The sequence below is a fragment of the Rhincodon typus genome, chromosome 1 (assembly GCF_021869965.1).
Source record: "Rhincodon typus isolate 14 chromosome 1, sRhiTyp1.1, whole genome shotgun sequence".
NCBI lineage: Eukaryota > Metazoa > Chordata > Chondrichthyes > Orectolobiformes > Rhincodontidae > Rhincodon > Rhincodon typus.
The window spans coordinates 20,423,639-20,441,790 of NC_063332.1; the positions used below are offsets into that span (position 1 = coordinate 20,423,639).

Below are 18,152 nucleotides of genomic sequence, written 5' to 3' on the forward strand. Positions count from 1 at the left end.
AAAGTATTTTGGAATTTATACCACATCAACAGCACTACCCTTATCTATCCTCTATCTCATCAAAGCCTCAAATTAATTGAGCAAGATTTGTCATAAAACAGTCATTGATGTTCTTTAATTAACTTTAATCTTCTTTATTCATTCACGGGATGAGGGCATCACTGGCTATGCCAGCATTTATTGCCCACCGTAACTCACACTTGCCCAAGTTATTATTAACTTAGTCCCAATTATCATTCCTAAAACCTTACCCAACTCAAAAGGCTAAAATGGTTGACCTCTAGTTTCTGTGCTTACCTTCATTACACTTTTGAACAAATGCATAACACAGTTGCAATTCACCAGTCCTCTGAATCTGCGCTCCCATCTCACTGCTTTGAACAAGGATTCAAAGAATATGGTCAGTTGAATTATCACAGCATCCTTCCCTTCTTTGTCTTTTGTGTAAAGACTTTATGCTTTTACTTTTCTGTATTTTTGATTGTGGTCTAAAATGTGAAAATTCGGCTGCTGTTATATGATAGTCCACAGGGCCTCATGGAAGCGCAGTCTTGAGCTGCTAATTCTGTTTGAAGTCTGTCCCATTTAGCATGACAATTGTACCACACAGCATGACAGAGGGTATGCTCAAGGTGAAGGTGGAACTTTGTCTCCAAGGACTATGTGGTGGTCACTCTTACCGATACGGAGATGGGCAGATGCATCTGCAGCCGGCAGATTGGTAAAGATGAGGTCAAGAATGTTTTTCTTTACCACCTGCTGCAGACCCAAACTAGCAGCTATGTCCTTTAGGACCCGACTAGCTTGGTCAGTAGTGCTGCTGTTCGGCTACTGTACATTGAAATTCCCCAAGTGTACATTTTGCACCCTTGCCACCCTCAGTACTTCCTTCCCATCAGAATACATCTTGACTGTACCTGAAATCTTTTCTCTTTACATATTTTCTGGCAAATAAATATCCTTACTCTAGATTGCCAATTTCCCTTTTCACAGCCAGCCTAACCTTGTAGGGGCTATTGGCCCTACATGTTTCCCTACTGACAGCTGATGTACTTATCCCAACTCATTTCCAAGAAACAGGCTCAGCATTGTCTCCTTGGTGTACTGGAAAGACAAGAGTGAAGAAATTTCTCTTCTGCTCATTAATAGTTATTGTCTTCCTCTGCCCTTTACACTGTACTAATAAATTATAATCCATCTTACATTTCTTCCAGCTGTTTGTAATTTCCTTTCAAATTTGTTCATCCACACTTTCCCCCTAGTTACTGACTTATAGACTACACAGAGCATTGTTGATCTTTGGGTCCAAAAAAATAGATTCTGTTCTTGAGTCATCCTCTCTCTCGCTCTCTCCAGCACTGAAGTGATCTCCTTAGTGACACCCCTCCTTTCTTTTCTTCCCAATCTTTCCTGAAGAACTTGTATCCAGCAATATTTAATGCCCAATCCAGCCTTTCTTGGAGCCAAGTCGCCATTATTTCCGTAACATCTTATTTGTCATTCATTTTTCACTTGCCAACCAGCACCTGCAACTCACCAACCTGGTTTCCACATTTCCACACATAGCACTGCAACTCTTGATTACTTTCCCTCTTCCTGTGCCATCACCTAATGTATTGCTGTTTCCTATTCTTGTGCTTTCTACCTCACCCAATTTTCTATGCATCTTGATGTTACAGATCATTGTATACTAACTAGCTATTTACCACCATCTTAAACCAAAGATAACTCATTTTAGAAGTAGAATAAGTCTTCGTTCATTAATAATCTACAAAATTGAAAAGCTAAATGTAAACAACGTCACCAGTTGAAGCTTTGATTGGCAGAGAAAAAAGTGATTACCTCAGGCAGTAGCCAGTAACACATTTACCTCACTCCCATCAAAATAAAAGCGCAAGTAATTAATTCAAGCAAAGAAATCAATAGCAGAATCAGCAAGGCACTAGCTGGAATCAGCAAATGAAATAAAGAAGTTGAACAAGCCGACACTATCAATGCCATCTTTAATAATGGTCTCATTACCCACAGTACAGTACACTGCAAATCCACAGCTGCAAGTGTGAGAATGGGTGGGTTGTGAAATGCAAGCAACTGTTGCAGTACTGACTAAAATAAGTAAATGAAAAATCCTTATACGGTATGACTGAGGGATGGAAGCTGCCTTACTAGCAACACATCCAAAAATAAATCATGGGCACAAAGCTCATGCAAATTAATTTTTGTGAATAATCATTTTTCAATAAACATTTTCCCAGTTAACAGCTGCCCACTGCTGTTTCCAGTTGGTGAAATGAAAAGGCAGTGAGGGAGTTGATTCAGTCCGTCGAGCTCCATGACCTTGTTTGCGAACAACAGTCATCAATTACTCAGAAGTACCGCCTATAAACAAGATTATATTCATACAATGAAAATGTATCAGCAGAGATTCTTTACTCAGCAATTCCACATGCTCAGCCAGCCTACAGTCTCAACTATCAACAAATTCATTACCTGGAAAATATGCTTTGAAATTGTCATTTGCTAGCACAGGAGACCCTCTAGAGTGCTTAGAATTAATGAAGCAATTCCACAATCTTTCTCTTACTCTGTTCCAATAACAGAAATTCCTGCATGTCAACAGGAAGTATATGCTGAAGATGTGCAAGCTTACCTTTCATAGATTAAAATATCAGCGCAGACACGATTGGCAGAAGGGCCTTTTCTGCACTCTATGAATCTATAAAACACATTTTGATATCAAATTTCTTAGGACAAAGTAAATCACAGAAAGCCAGAAAATCAACTCCTGCCACATATCAAATGCTGACAATCAGGATATATCAAATGTCAGCCCAGTTTGGGCTGGCCTATGATTTTCCCCATATTCTAGCAAAGCATCTTCAGCTCAGATACTGCACAATAGCTTTGGAGAATACCTCTAACACCCGCAATTTTGCTCAACAGAACACCAAGTTTCACCACATTACCTGTTGTACGCTTAATCTTATACAGGGACAGATAATGTCTGTGCTCGTGGTGTAGTGATAGTGTCCCTTCCTCTGGGCCAGGAAGCCCAGATTTAAGTCCTACCTGTTCCAGCGATGTGCAATGAAATCTCTGAACAGGTTGATTAGAAAATAACTAGAGAAAATTTTCTTTTAAACCACGAGGGCAAAGTCAGAGATCATAGAATCCCTACATTCGGCCCATCAATTCCACACAGATCCTCCGAAGAGCATGTCAACCAGTCCCAGCCCCCTGTCCCTGTAACCCTGCATTTCCCATAGAAAATCCACCTAGTCTGCACATCCCTGGACACAGCCAATTCACCCAACCTGCACATCTTTGAACTGTGGGAGAAAACCCATGCAGACACAGGGAGAACGTGCAAATTCCACACAGATAGTCACCCGAGGCTGGAATCAAACCTGGGTCCCTGGCGCTGCTAGGCAGCAGTCCTGACCACTGAGCCACCATGCCACCCAAATTTTATTTTATATTTTAGCACTAAAAGAATTTGCTCCAGATTATTGATATCAGCAGGCACATCCCTTATTATCCTGACAATATGAAGAATTATCCACAAAGTGCAGGACTGGAGTCACCCGTATAGAATCATAGAATTTTACAGTACAGAAGGAGGACATTTAACCCATTGTGTCTGCACTGACTCCCAAAACAGCTACCTAGTTAGTCCCATTCTCCAGCCCTATCTCCATAGACATTCATCACTTTCAAATATATATCCAGCTGTACTTTCAATCCTCCTATGGAATCACCTCCACCACTCGCCCAGGCAGCGCATTCCAAATCCTAACAACTCTGAGTAAAGAAGTTCTTCCCTATCTCACTCCTAGCTCTCTTGCTGACTATCTTGAAACCTGGTTATTGTGGTCTAGATAAGGTAGGGGTGACATGATCCCTTCCCTGAAGAATTTTATTGAACGAGCTGAATTGTTAAAAACAATCTAGAACCTTTTATTTTTTCGTGCAATATTAAATGTATTGCCACAATACGATTTGGGATTTTTGGATTACTCATCCATTATCACAACCATTACAGCAACAAATCAGGTCAGGTTTATTTTATGAGGAGATTCGAGGAAACTGCAACTGTACTCCCTAGAGATTAGAAACACAGAGCAGAGCAATTGCATTGAAAATTATAAAGTTCTTAAAGAGCATGACAGGGTCAATGTAGGTAGAATACCTCCCCTGGCTGGTGACTCTAGAACCAGGGGACATAGTTTAAATGCTCAGCCCCTTAACACCAGACTGATGAGAAGGAATGAAAAAAATTCCAAGAGAGTGTAAATCTTTCCAATCCTCTACCCCAGGCGATAGTAGAGACTCAATCATTGAGTAGGTTCAATAAGTTCAATAAGTTCCTGGGAGACTGCTGACATTAAGAGACAAGAAGATAGCATGAAAAAATGGCATTAAAGGAGATGATCAGCCACGATACAGAACACAGGGGAGGCTTGATGGATTGAAAGGTCTAATCCCGTTCCTGGATTCCGATATGTTATTCTATCTTTTCTGTCAGTTATGCAAAATGTCATCTCTGCTTCATGTAATAATCACTTGGTTGCACTAATGCATTCAAAACAAACTGTACTTCGGAGTTATTCAATGTGTGGCTCCCCCCAGGTAAAAATAGTATGAACACCACTGACCCTCGCACAACTCAAGTTGCAAGAGGAGTTAACGTTGCTGAAAATTTTTTGAAAAGCTTTCCCCAAACAAAACACTCAAATAAATGAGCCCTGCCTTCCTCCTACAATTTGCAGTTTTAAATCTTGAATCATAATCTTCCATGTCTTCAGGTACATCATACCATTGCACACAACAGCTAATCTATGAAAACATCTAAGGCCCAGTGCAAACATGCTGAAATTTCTTGCTGACATCTGTCAACTTGCAGAACTCAAAGCATGAACAAACACAGAAGTTGCTGGAAAAGTTCAGCAGGTCTGGCAGCATCTGTGAAGAAAAAGCAGAGTTAACGCTTCAAGTCCGGTGACCCTTCCTCAGTTCAGAACTGAGGAAAGGTCACCGGATCCGAAGCCTTAACTCTGCTCTGTTTATGTTCCTGATTTACAATACCTGCAATTCTTTCGATTTTTATTTAGAACTCAAAAGCATGCTCTGTTTAAAAAAAAAAGCACTCAAACTGGGAGAAAATACCACTGTATTTATAATGTTGATAAATTACCCTGAGCATCCTGTTCTGCTTCCAGAAGCCTTCGAGCTAGCAGTCTATTCCTGAGATTGCGTCGTACTCTTGGTGCCCCTGCCGGCCGATCTTCATTAACAGGTCGAGGTCTTCCAGCAGCAGCCAGTACATTTCGCTGTTGGTTCTGATCTGCTGAGTTAACAAACAAACCTTTAAAATTTACATACCATCTGTATCCAATATTCTCAAATCATATGGGCCAAATAAGGGTGACGAATCATCAGACTCTATTTTGCCAAGAGATCAAAATTCAAAACAATGGGTCACATGAGCTCAAAAATTCTAGATATTTAAAACTGATTTTTGTTGCAGTGTATTTACAGAAGAGAGACACAAAAATGACTGGTGTTTGATACTACAGGTGCCACTAACACACCAGTAATTTGGATTATCTTGGAATAATGAAAAGTTAACATGATAGATAATTGAAATACTGCATTTTGTGATGAGAATTTGAGAGTTACTCTTACGCTCAAGACTGATGGATAACCCAGAAGCAACATATTGAGTTCTGAAGAAAAGTCAAAAGACTTAACATGTTAACCCTGCTTCTATATCTGCAGACACAGCAGTCAGCTGACTACTTCTAACTTTTCTTTCAAATAACTAGCATGTTGCATTAATCAGAGACCATTCTAATACTTGTGTCTAAGTCACGAGTTTCAGTTGTTCCTCACATTTCTCATAACTGAATATTTCACAATTCTTCTAAACAAAAAAAAAATCACTCAAATGACACTAATTCATGAAGGCTTTTCAATTTACAATTCTCTGGGGTATATAATAAAAATTGTTGTGAGAAAAACATGACTTTGTTCAAAATGAAAGGGTGAAATAAAGGGAGAATGCTCGAATCTGCATACAGACGAGTACAATTATGAAAACACTGAAAAGACACCTGAAACAAGGCTCCTGGTTATTTTTCTGACAAAATGACCATGAACAATGGAAATCAAAAATAAAATCCAGTGGCCTGTGAAACAGAAGTTCTGCTTTCCCATTAAAGGGATTTTGTAAATGTGAGCTATCAATGTTGTAAAATTCTACTTTAGGACTTTGGCCACAGTTCTCCCTAAAACGAATCCTTCAACCAAGCTTTACATACACCCATCCAAAAACCTAACCACTTGGCTTTGAATCAAATTTTTACATCATTGGGCAATGCCTTGGGATAGCTTTCTATTCAACATGTCATTTTGTAATGACAACATGCAAACATGAACTCAGGTACAAGCTTTTGTATATAAGATGAACAATTGTGCTTCACAGTGCAATTGAAAAAAGTTGATAGAAATACATAGCCCTTTTTTCATAATGCAATATTTCAATGCATATTTTCACTTAATACAATGAACACAAATGCAAGGACATGAGAAATAAGATAGTTGAGCTGACAGCACAGATAGCTATAGTACTGCACACCTTCGTGGCTATGACCGAGAACTGGCTGAGAGAGGGACAGGATTGACAGCTCAACATTCATGGTTATAGGGTATACAGAATGGGTGATAAGAGGAGTGTGTTGGGTTACAACATTGAGGGAGGCAAGGATAGACTAGGCAATTACAGACCAGTCAGTCTAACCTAAGTGGTGGGGAAAGTTATTGGAAAGAATTGTGACTGGCAGATGTATCTGCACTTGGAGAGATATGGATTAATCAGGGATAATCACCATTGATTTGTTAAAGATAGCAAGAACTGCAGATGCTGAAGTCAGAGACAACAAATTGTAGAGCTGGAGAAACAGAGCAGGCCAGGCAGCATCAGAGAAGCAGGAAAGTTGTCGTTTCGGGTCCAGACCAGGACCGGTTCCTCTGATGCTGCCTGGCCTGCTGTGTTCCTCTAGCTCCACACTTTGTTGTCTCTGGATTTATTAAAGGATTGTTTTGTTTAACAACATTGATAGACTTTTTTTGAGAAAGTAATCAGGAATGTTGATGAGGGTAATACATTCAATTAGGTTTACAAAGACCTTAGCAAAGCTTTTGACAAGGATCATCATAGCATACTGGTCAAGAAATTAAGAGTCCACGGGATCCAAAACTGGCTGAGAGACAGCAAGCAGAGAGTGATGATAGAAGGATATTCGTGTGACTGGAAATCTGTTTTCAGAAATGTTCCACAGGACTCAGGGTTGGGACCCTTGCTGTTTGTAGCGTACATTCAAGATTTGGACTTAAAATGTATGGGATACAATCAAGAAGTTGCAGATGACATGAAAATTGGTAGGGTGCAATAGTGAGAAGAATAGCCACAAGTTACAGGGGGCACATCATGCTACAGCAAAGGAAGCAAGATTATGTTCAGTATCGACAGAGTATGGCGTGGGTGGATGGTCTTTACTTTAATGCTAGGAGTGTGATAGGCAAGACTGATGAGTTCATGTCATGGATTGGCACAAAGAAGTTTGATATTGTTGCCATCATAGAAACATGGTTGAAGGGAGGACTGGACTGGCAACTCAACATTTTGGAGTATAGAATCTTTAGGCAAAACAGAGGAGGGTGTAAAAAGAGTGGTGGCATAGCGCTATTAATTAAGGAGTCAATTATTGTAATAAGGAGAGATGACATCTTGGAAGGGTCCTTAAATGATGCTTTGTGGGTAGAACTTAGAATTGTTAAGGGAGCAGCTACTTTACTGGGAATGTACTATAGGTCCCCAAATATTTAGTCGGGGGTAAAAAAAAAGGAGCAAATATGTAAACAGTTCACACATATGTAAGAGTAACAATTGGGTAATTATACTAGGGGATTTTAACATTCCCAAAATAAATTGGGTTGTCATAGTGTTAAGTGTTTAGAGGGAGCTGATTTCTTTAAAAGGTATCCAGGGGAGTTTTTTGTATCAATATGTCGAAGGTCCAACAAGGGACAGTGCAGTGCTAGATCTGGTTCCAGGGAAAGAAGCCAAACAAGTGTTCAATATGGCAGTGGGGAAACATTTAGGCAGTAGCGACCTATAGTATGGTTTAAATTTGTTATTGACCGGCAAAAAGATGGCCTGCAAAAGACACGGTAGACCGAGAACAGCTCCTTGCGGCTAAGTCTACAGCAGAACAATTGGGGGATGGCGGTGGGGGGGGCGTGTTCAAAAAGGAGCTGAAGAGTACACAGATCCAACATGTATCCTTTAGAGGGAAGGGTAGCAGCAATTAGTTCTGAGAATTCTAAATGTCTAGGACAATTCAGGACTGGATAAGGAAGTGTAGGGATTTTAGCAATTCCAGAAGGGGGGAATTCGGCTGCAGCCCTACAGGAATACCAGAAGTGTAGGAGAGAACTTAAGAAAGCAATTAGAAGACCAAAAAGAGAACACATAAAAGAGTTGTGAACAATATTAGGGAGAATCCCAAGGTATTTTATAAATACATGAAAGGAAAGAGGTTAACCAGGGAAAGAGTAGGGCCCATTAGGGACCGAGGGGGCAACCTGTGTACGAAGCCACAGGATACTGGAAGGGTATTGGATGAATACTTCTAGAACATAGAACATAGAACAGTACAGTACAGTACAGGCCCTTCGGCCCACAATGTTGTGCCGACCTATTATCCTAATAAGATCAATCTACCCTACATACCCTACATTTTACAATCCTCCATGTGCCTATCCAAGAGTTGCTTAAAAGTCTCTAAAGTATCTGACTCCACTACCACTGCCGGCAGCGCTATCCACACGTCCACCACTCTCTGTGTAAAGAACCTACCTCTGACATCTTCTCATACCTTCCTCCGATCACCTTAAAATTATGCCCCCTCGTAATAGTAATTTCTGTCCTGTGAAAAAGTCTCTGACTATCCACTCTATCTATGCCTCTCATCATCTTGTACACCTCTATCAAGTTACCTCTCATCCTTCTTCACTCCAGTAAGAAAAGCCCTAGCTCCCTCAACCTTTCCTCATAAGACCTGCTTTCCAGTCCAGGCAGCATCCTGGTAAATCTCCTCTGCACCCTCTCTAAAGCTTCCACATCCTTCCTATAATGAGGCGACCAGAACTGAACACAATACTCCAAGTGTGGTCTAACCAGAGTTTTATAGAGCTGCAGCATAATCTCACAGCTCTTAAACTCAATTCCCCTTCCAATGAAAGCCAACACACCATACACCTTCTTTACAACCCTATCAACTTGGGTAGCAACTTTGAGGGATCTATGGACGTGGACCCCAAGATCCCTCTGTTCCTCCACACTGCCGAGAATCCTGCCATTAACCCTGTATTCTGCATTCAAATTCGACCTTCCAAAATGAATCACTTTACACTTTTCTGGGTTGAATTCCATCTGCCACTTCTTTGCCAGGCTTTGCATCCTGTCAATGTCCCGTTGCAACCTACTACAGCCCTCCACGCTATCCACAACTCCACCAACCTTTGTGTCATCAGCAAACTTACTACCCCACCCTTCCACTTGCTCATCCAAGTCATTTATAAAAGATCACAAAGAGCAGAGGTCCCAGAACAGATCCCTGCAGAACACCACTGGTCACTGAGCTCCAGGCTGAACATTTTCCATCTACTACCACCTTCTGTCTTCTATTGGACAGCCAGTTTTGTATCCAGACAGCCAAATTTCCCTGAATCCCATGCCTCCTTACTTTCTGAATGAGCCTACCATGTGGAACCTTATCAAATGCCTTGCTAAAATCCATATACACCACATCCACTGCTCTATCTTCATCGATGTGTTTTGTCACATCCTCAAAGAATTCAATGAGGCTTATGAGGCATGACCTGCCCCTCACAAAGCCATGCAGACTATTTCTAATCAAATTCGGTCAAATTTCTAATCTAATTCGGTCTTCAGTCTGTAAAAGGAGAATGTAAGTATGGAATTCAGGAAAAGGTACTACAAGGAACTTGCACAGTTTGACATAGGAAAGTGAAGGCTCTGCCAGGGTTTAAAACAGACAAGTCCTCTGGCCTGGATGAATTTTATTCCAGGTTGCTGAGGGAAGCACGGCAGGAAATTGCAGGGACACAACAGAACTTTTTAATTCCTCTCTGGTGGGAGGAGTGCCAGAGGACTGGCAAAATGATCAGAAACTGGCTTAGTAATACGTCATCAACAGTAATGGTAGAAGGCTGTTTGAGTGACCAGAGGCCAGTGTCGAGTGGTGTACCAGAAGGATCAGTACTGGGTCGTATTGTTTGTTATAGACATAAACGATATAGATGAAAGTGTGGAGGGAATGTTAAATTTGCAGATGACACCACGAATGGTAGAGTGGTTAATAGCAAAGAAGATGGTTATAGGTTAAATAAAAATGTAGATGGGTTGGTCAGATGGGCAGACGGTATTTAACCCTGATAAGTGACAGGTGATGCACCATGGAAGAAGAAACAAGAAGAGGGAGTATTTAATAAATGGCAGGACACTGGGCAGCTTAGAGGAACAGAGGGATCTTGGGGTAATTATTCACAGGTCTCTGAAGTCAGCTGAGCATGTCAATAGGATAGGGAAGGCAGCGTATGGGACACTTGTTAAATAAAGAGTGCTTAAAAAGGTATACATTCAAAAGGCAACATTCTAGAAAACTCTAAACGCAGCCTTAAAAATAGTCACATTCGCTTTTTACAATTGTCACATTATTAGCTTACGTACATATATACTTAGTGGCAAATGTTTTAATAACATCACTAACTGTCTGCTTCCTGGTTGTAATAACATTTACCAGATACGAATAGCATCAGGAGCTTGAATTAGCTTTCCCTTACCACTTAGAACAGTTTGCAGAAGTTCAGTTTCAGGAAATACCACCATGCATACAGATCACTTAATTTGCAAATGGATAGTTTTATAACATGACATTACAAATAAAAACATTACATTACACAAAAAAAATTGAAGAAAATGTTTTTCACCCAGAGGGTGGTGGAAAACTGGAACTCACTGCCTAAAACGGATGGTTGAGGCACGGCCTCAAAACATTCAAGAAGTATTTAGACTAGTTGTTTTAAATACCATAGCATAGAAAGGTTACCAGACGAGTGCTGGAAAATGAAATTAGAATAAATAGATGCTTGATGACTGGCATGGACATGATGGGCCAAAGGGCCTTTTTCCACGCTGTAAAAAACTCAGACTCTATTTAAAGCAACAGACTTGGAACGACTTTACAAAATATTTACAGAACTGAAACTGCCCATTCATCCAAAATACCCATGTACGTGCTTCACAAGCAGCCTCACACACTCTTCTTCACCTTAGCCAGTTTATCTTTCTATTCATTTCTTACTCATGATACTTATCTAATTTCCCTTAAATGCACTTAGCGTATTCATTTGAGCTCCATCCAAATTCCACATTCTAAAAACTTACATAGAATCACTGACATTTACAGCACAGAAGGAGTCCCTTCGGTCCAATGCCTCTCTAATGGACCCCATTCTTTCCCTCCTTATTCTCTTGCTAAATATTGCAAAACCTTTTCCTTTATTCCACCCACCAATGCTTTCTCGAGCACTCAAGTTGTCTTTATTTCCTTTTCAAGTTTCCCCCTGCACTTTTAGGCTCCTCTAGGGACTCTGACAAATGAACTCTAAGAAAAACAGAGAATCTTGTGGCAGATACTGAGTCACAACCTTTATGTCTTTTGACATCCAGGGTTCTTCAGTCTTGGTGTGACCCTTTGGCTTTACAGGAACATATCTGCATTCTACACTTAGGATTGCCTCTTTGAATACCTCCCACTGTTCTGATATAGTCTCTATTGCAAGTAACCGATCAGAGTACAATTGGGTCAAGTTCCATCTTATCATCACAAACTTTGCCTCTCCCCAGTTTAGAAATATTATTCATGGCCCATTATTACCCTTTTCCATAACTATCCTAAATCTAATTGAGTTATGGTCACTACTTCCAAAATACACCCCAAATGATAGGCTACCTGCCTGTACATTTCTGAAAATTACTGAAATTTCTTACAAGGAACTGCTCCTTTCTTGTTCAGGTTTCTATATACTGCCTAAAAATGCCCTGGATGCGATTTAAGAATTTTGTTCCCTCCCTGCCTTGCACACTAAAATCTTTCCCAGAAAATATCTAAGTAGTTAAAATCCCCTAATATTGTCTTCTTATTCTTACACTTCTGAAATCTGATTACATTTGATGATCCTCTATCTCTCCCCAACTGTTTGGGGGCCTAATAGTACAAACACAACAGCATTTTTCCCTTAAGTATATTTTACTTCTACCATGCAGCCTCATTATTCTTGCTTATCTCAGACAAACAACCAGAATCACTCAACTCTATCAAGTGAAAAACATTTAGTTTAAGAAATCTAAAATGTTAATTAACAATGTAACAGGAAGTGGTGAAAGTTGGTACAATTACAACTTTTAAAAGGCATCTGGATGGGTACATGGGTTTACAGGGAAATGGGGCTAGATTAATTTAGAATATCTGGACGGCATGGACAAGATGGAACGAAGGGTCTGCTTCCATGCTGTATAGCTCTATGGCTCTCTAATGTAAAAGTTGTGGCATCAAACTTCACATTTGATAAATCAGTTCTACTGCCGGTCTGTCTACACCTGGGACCTCGCTGCTCTTTTTAATCCTGACTGCCAACACTCAGCTCTGCCGCTGTTATATCTGCTCTTGGGACCTTGCTGCTCCTTTAAATCTCACCACCATCATTTCTGAGTCTCATACAGGTCCACCAGTGTCTTCTGTCTCTTTGGATAAAGATGTTTCTCTTGAAATCCCTATCTAGATTTTTTAAGCGGTCTTTTGGAGCAGTTGATGGTGCCCTTGCCACAGAACCCAAACGTCCAGGTTTGAGTTACTCCTCAGAACTTGAAGGCCAAGGAAAGCATATTCACAATACAGCCAAGTAAGTCTAGTGTCAACTTCTAAATCCTATCAACACATGCTGATGGCAGGTGGTAAGAGTGAGTAAGATTCCTGGTCAATAGTGTAATAATGGACAGAGCATCGGAGTCTTCACCATCATTAACTCTGGTTCCATACTACAATATGCAAAGTGCTTGTGGCCACAGAAACTCATACTCTGAGTGAACTGTAACACATCATAATATATTTTAGGTCCCTTTTTCTGGGCTCTCCCTTATGTGGTAGTAACTTTTTTACGTCAATCCAATTAATTCCCAAAATCTAAAATCTCTTTCAGTTCACCCACCGGTCTTGTAGAATCCCTAGTGTGGAAAGAGGCCATTCGGCCCTGCAAGTCTGCACCGACCCTCTGAAAGGCATCCCACCAGACCCAGCCCCCTACCCTATCCCCGTAATCCTTCATTTACCATGGCCAATCAAAAATGAGAGCCCAAGCCTATTCAATCTTTGAGAAAAGTTTAATTTCCTCTCAGAGTTTTGGATTCATTCCATTACATAGTTTTTGTCCCTTCCACAGTGCCTTTACTTCACAGAACTGTTTTATTAGAAATCAGAATGGTTCAGTGCTTCAGCTGTGTTATAACTAAGGTTCTAAGTTAGTTTAACATAGTATCACCACCTTTTAAATTCTATTGCTTTAAAAATGAACACCAGTGCTTTGTTCAAATACCTCCAGCTTTTACTTAATTCAAATTGCAATTTCCCAGTTGGACTGTTTGCAGTTATGCTTAAATTGCCTCCCATACAAAATGTTATTGGCAGAAAAAGCCCGTGTGAATCGTGGTTTGAAAAAAAAAGGCCACCACGTATAAAAACATGGCTAAGAAGATGTACATTGAAGCTTTCTGTCTTGCACTCATCAAGACAAATGTAAGAATACCAAAGTGAAAATGACCACAGCAATTTAAACCATAGGAGAAAAGGATGCTGATTGGTTCACAAGTCGATGCTGACAGGCCAAGGTGGTGTCACAGTAAAGCAACAGGGAACTATAGGCTGACTAAGCCCTTGGGTAATTCAAGAAAGAAGCAAGGCTTGAACACATTCCCTTTCCCTACAACAAGTAACAGATTCCTGCCTATTAACTTATACCACTTCTGGCAAACATAAAAGAAGCCATGTTACGAGCTGAACTGATCATTATACATTGATCAAATGTCTAAGAGCTACATAAACAACTGAAAGAATGTCATTTGCTTGTTAATTTCATTCCATTTGTTGCTAAATGAATAAAGTATAACAATGGAGAAGTTCAATGTTTCTTAACAATCGATTTCAGGCATTTGACCAGGCGCTCCAATTTTGGAGGTAGTCAATGGAGAAGGTTGCTACCTTCAGGCTGCTATTTGGACAATGATACACACAGGCACATGCTAACACAAGCAGGCTCCATGTTAAACTGTGCTGCTGCTCAGATGGACCACTGAGAAAGCAACTAATTTACATTGTTTATTTGAGGTTCAGGAAGAATTCTAAGCATACAGTTGATACTGCTGGACAAGGGCTCGAGTTCAAGAGGTAAAACAAAAGGGAGAGTACCAACACAGCAAAACAAGCTTTCTATGCTTGTGGGCAAGTGCTGCAATGTATTTTCCAGAATCCAGGAAAGCACGGACCCTGAAAAATAAGGTGAAATAGCAGACTATGATGAAGCACTATTTCTTTGTTCATTTTTGCAATCTAGGTGTCACTGGTGAGGCCAGAATTTAAAATCTATCCCTACATGCCCGCAAGGAGATGGTGGTGAGCTATCTTAGAGTCATCGAGACGTACAGCACAGAAACAGACCCTTCGGTCCAATTCATCCACGCTGACCGGATATCCTAAATAAATCTAGGCCCAGTGTGTTTGATTGCAGATGTTTCATCACCCTGATAGGTAACAGCGTCAGTGCGCCTCCAGTGAAGCGTTGGTGTTCTGTATTCCACAAGTGTACTGCGTTCAGTTCTGGTCTTCCTGCTATTGGAAAAATGTTGCTTAAACTTGAAAGTGTTCAGAAAAGATTTAAAGGATATTGCCACGGTTGGAGGGTTTGAACTACAGGGAGAAGCTGAATAGGCTAGGGCTGTTTTCCTTGGAGTGCTAGAGGCTGACAGGTGACATTATAGAGGTTTATAAAATTATGAGAGGCATGGATAGGGTGAATAGCCAAGGTTTCTAACCACACCGATTTCTGCCTCAGTTTATTCTTGATTATCAATAAAATCATGGAAGGTGTCATCAACCGTGCTATCAAGCAGTATCTGCTCAGCAATAACCGGCCCCTAGTTTGGGTTTTGCAAGGGCCACTCAGTTGCTGATCTCAAACAAGCACAAAGTGCTTAATTCTGGAGGTGAGGTCCTTGACAGCAGAGCCACACTCAGCCCAGTGTGGCCTTGAGGAGTCCTCGCAAAACTGGAATCAATGGGAATCAGGGGGCAAATTCTCCATGGTTGGAGTCATACCTGGCACATAGGAAGATGATTGAAGTTGCTGGAGGTCAGTCATCTCAGCTCCAGGACATCTCTGCAGGAGTTCCTCAGGGTAGTATCCTAGGCCCCACCATCTTCAGCTGCTTCATCAATGACCTTCCCTCAATAAGAGCAGAACAAGGATGTTTGCAAATGATTGCACAATATTCAGCACCATGCACAACTCCTCACATACTTAGGCAGTCCATTTTCAACTGTAATACAACCTGTACACCTTGGGCTGACAAGTGGCAAGGAACATTTGCGCCATACGTGTCAGGCTATGGCCATCTCCAATAAGGGACAATCTAACCACGACTCTTGACATATGATGGTGTTACAATTACCGAATCCCAAACAATCGACATCCCGGAGTTACCAATGACCAGAAACTCAACTGGATTTGCCACATAAACACACTGGCTACAAGATCAGGTCAGACGCTCAGAATACAGCAGCGAGTTAGTCACCTCATGAGTCCCCAGAGCCGGAGCACCATCGACAAGACACAAGTCAGGACTGTGATAGAATATTCCGCACTTGCCTGGAAGGGTGCAGCTCTAACAACACTCCAAAAGTTTGATACCATCCAGAACAAAGCAGCAGACTTGGCTGGCACCACATCCACAAACATCCAGTCCCTGTACGACTGACGTTCAGTAGCAGCAGTGTGTACTATCTACAAGATCCTTAGACAGCATCTTCCAAATACACGATCAGCTCCATTGAGAAGGACAAGGGCAGCAGATATATGGGAATACCACCACCTGCATGTTTCCCTCCAAGCTACTCACCATCCTAATTTGGAAATATACTGCTGCCCCTTCACTGTCGCTGGGTCAAAATCATGGAATTCCCTCACTCAGGGCATTGTGGATCTACCTACAGCACACAGTCTCCAGCAGTTCATGGCAGCTGCTTCTCATCAAATTCTAAAGGGTAACTAGGGATGGTCAATAAATGCTGACCCCGCCAGCCATGCCCATGTCCCAGGAGTGACTAAAAAAAGTTGACAAAATGCTGCTTACAGCAGATAGAAATTTAACTATATGTCTAAAGAAAATTGCTGTTAATATTAATAGATATGCTGCCATCAACTTTCCAACATCGGGAAAAGCATATACGAGAAAACCTACATAATTATGTATTTCACAATCAAGAATTCTCTCCTCTGACCAAAAGGGAGTGTAGTGACCTCAACTTCTTCCAAATATTAAGAGATTAAACAATAATAAATCATTCTTCACACCCGCAGAGAAGTTAAATTTCATTAAAGTTGCATTTCTATTTGAATTGTGGCACAAGTAGACAATGTATACCACCAAGAATTGCTTGGCAGCTGCACTACAATAGAGCTGCCCAGGTCCTAAAAGACATAGCTGCTAGATTGGGTCCTCAGCAGGTGATGAGGGAACCAAGAAGAAAAATAACACACAACCTCATCCTTACCACCCTGCCAACTGCAGATGCATCTGTCCGTGTAAGATCGTAGAAAGAAAATTGCCTGGACCCATATATTCATGTCAGAAACTAAACAAAGAAAAATAGAATCTCCTCAGGCTAGTTACATTAGTATAAAACAGTTCATATTTTAAAGAGATATGAAAACAATTGCATCAGGTTGTAACAAAGCATAGTAGACAAGCATCTACTCCAAACTCAAGTCTACCATGAGTGGCTTAGTTAATTAGGAGGACGAGGAGGAGGAGGAGATGAAGTCAAACAAAATGCCTAAACTCCCTGGCTGACGTTTCGGGCCTAGACCCTTCATCAGAAAAGGGGGAGGGGAAGGGGGTTTTGAAATAAATAGGGAGAGAGTGGGAGGCAGATAGAAGAGGGATAGAGGAGAGGATAGGTGGAGAGGAAACAAACAGGTCGAAGAGGCGGGGATGGAGCCAGTAAAGGTGAGTGTAGGTAGGGAGTTAGGAAGGGGATAGGTCAGTCCAGAGAGGACGGACAGGTCAAGGGGGCGGGATGAGGTTGGTCGGTAGGAGATGGAGGTGCGGCTTGGGGTGGGAGGAGGGGATAGGTGGGAGGAAGAACAGGTTAGGGAGGCAGGGACGAGTTGGACTGGTTTTGGGATGCGGTGGGGGGAGGGGAGATTTTGAAACTTGTGAAATCCGTGAAATTAACCGTGAACCTAACCCTCCCTCTACTGACCCCTTCTCCCGCTTCCAACACACCCCCTCCTCCTGGACACCGCCCCAAGGCCTCCTACCCTCCCTCGACCTCTTCATCTCCAACTGCCGTCGAGACATCAATCGCCTCAACCTCTCCACCCCTCTCACCCACTCCAACCTCTCCCCCGCAGAACGTGCAGCCCTCCGCTCCAATCCCAACCTCACCATAAAACCCGCGGACAAGGGAGGTGCAGTTGTAGTATGGCGCACTGACCTCTACATCGCCGAGGCCGGACGCCAACTCTCCGACACCTCCTCCTACCGCCCCCTTGATCATGACCCCACCCCTGAGCACCAAACCATCATCTCGCAAACCATCCACAACCTCATCACCTCAGGTGACCTCCCACCCACGGCCTCCAACCTCATCGTTCCCCAACCTCGCACTGCCCGCTTCTATCTCCTTCCCAAAATCCACAAACCTGAATGCCCTGGTCGACCCATTGTCTCC

The 18,152-nt window shown here is 41.7% G+C and overlaps 1 protein-coding gene across 2 annotated transcripts in view; it reads right to left on the bottom strand.

The window, feature by feature from the left end:
• Window positions 1-18,152, bottom strand: part of LOC109933412 (DDRGK domain-containing protein 1) — an 84,771-nt gene that overhangs the window by 30,962 nt on the left and 35,657 nt on the right. The window contains exon 2 of one of the 2 annotated variants that reach the window (XM_048597657.1): window positions 5,195-5,347. In XM_048597657.1, the coding sequence (XP_048453614.1) occupies window positions 5,195-5,347 (153 nt within the window). The remainder of the gene's footprint in view (window positions 1-5,194; window positions 5,348-18,152) is intronic. The other variant, XM_048597663.1, reaches the window with a different exon arrangement.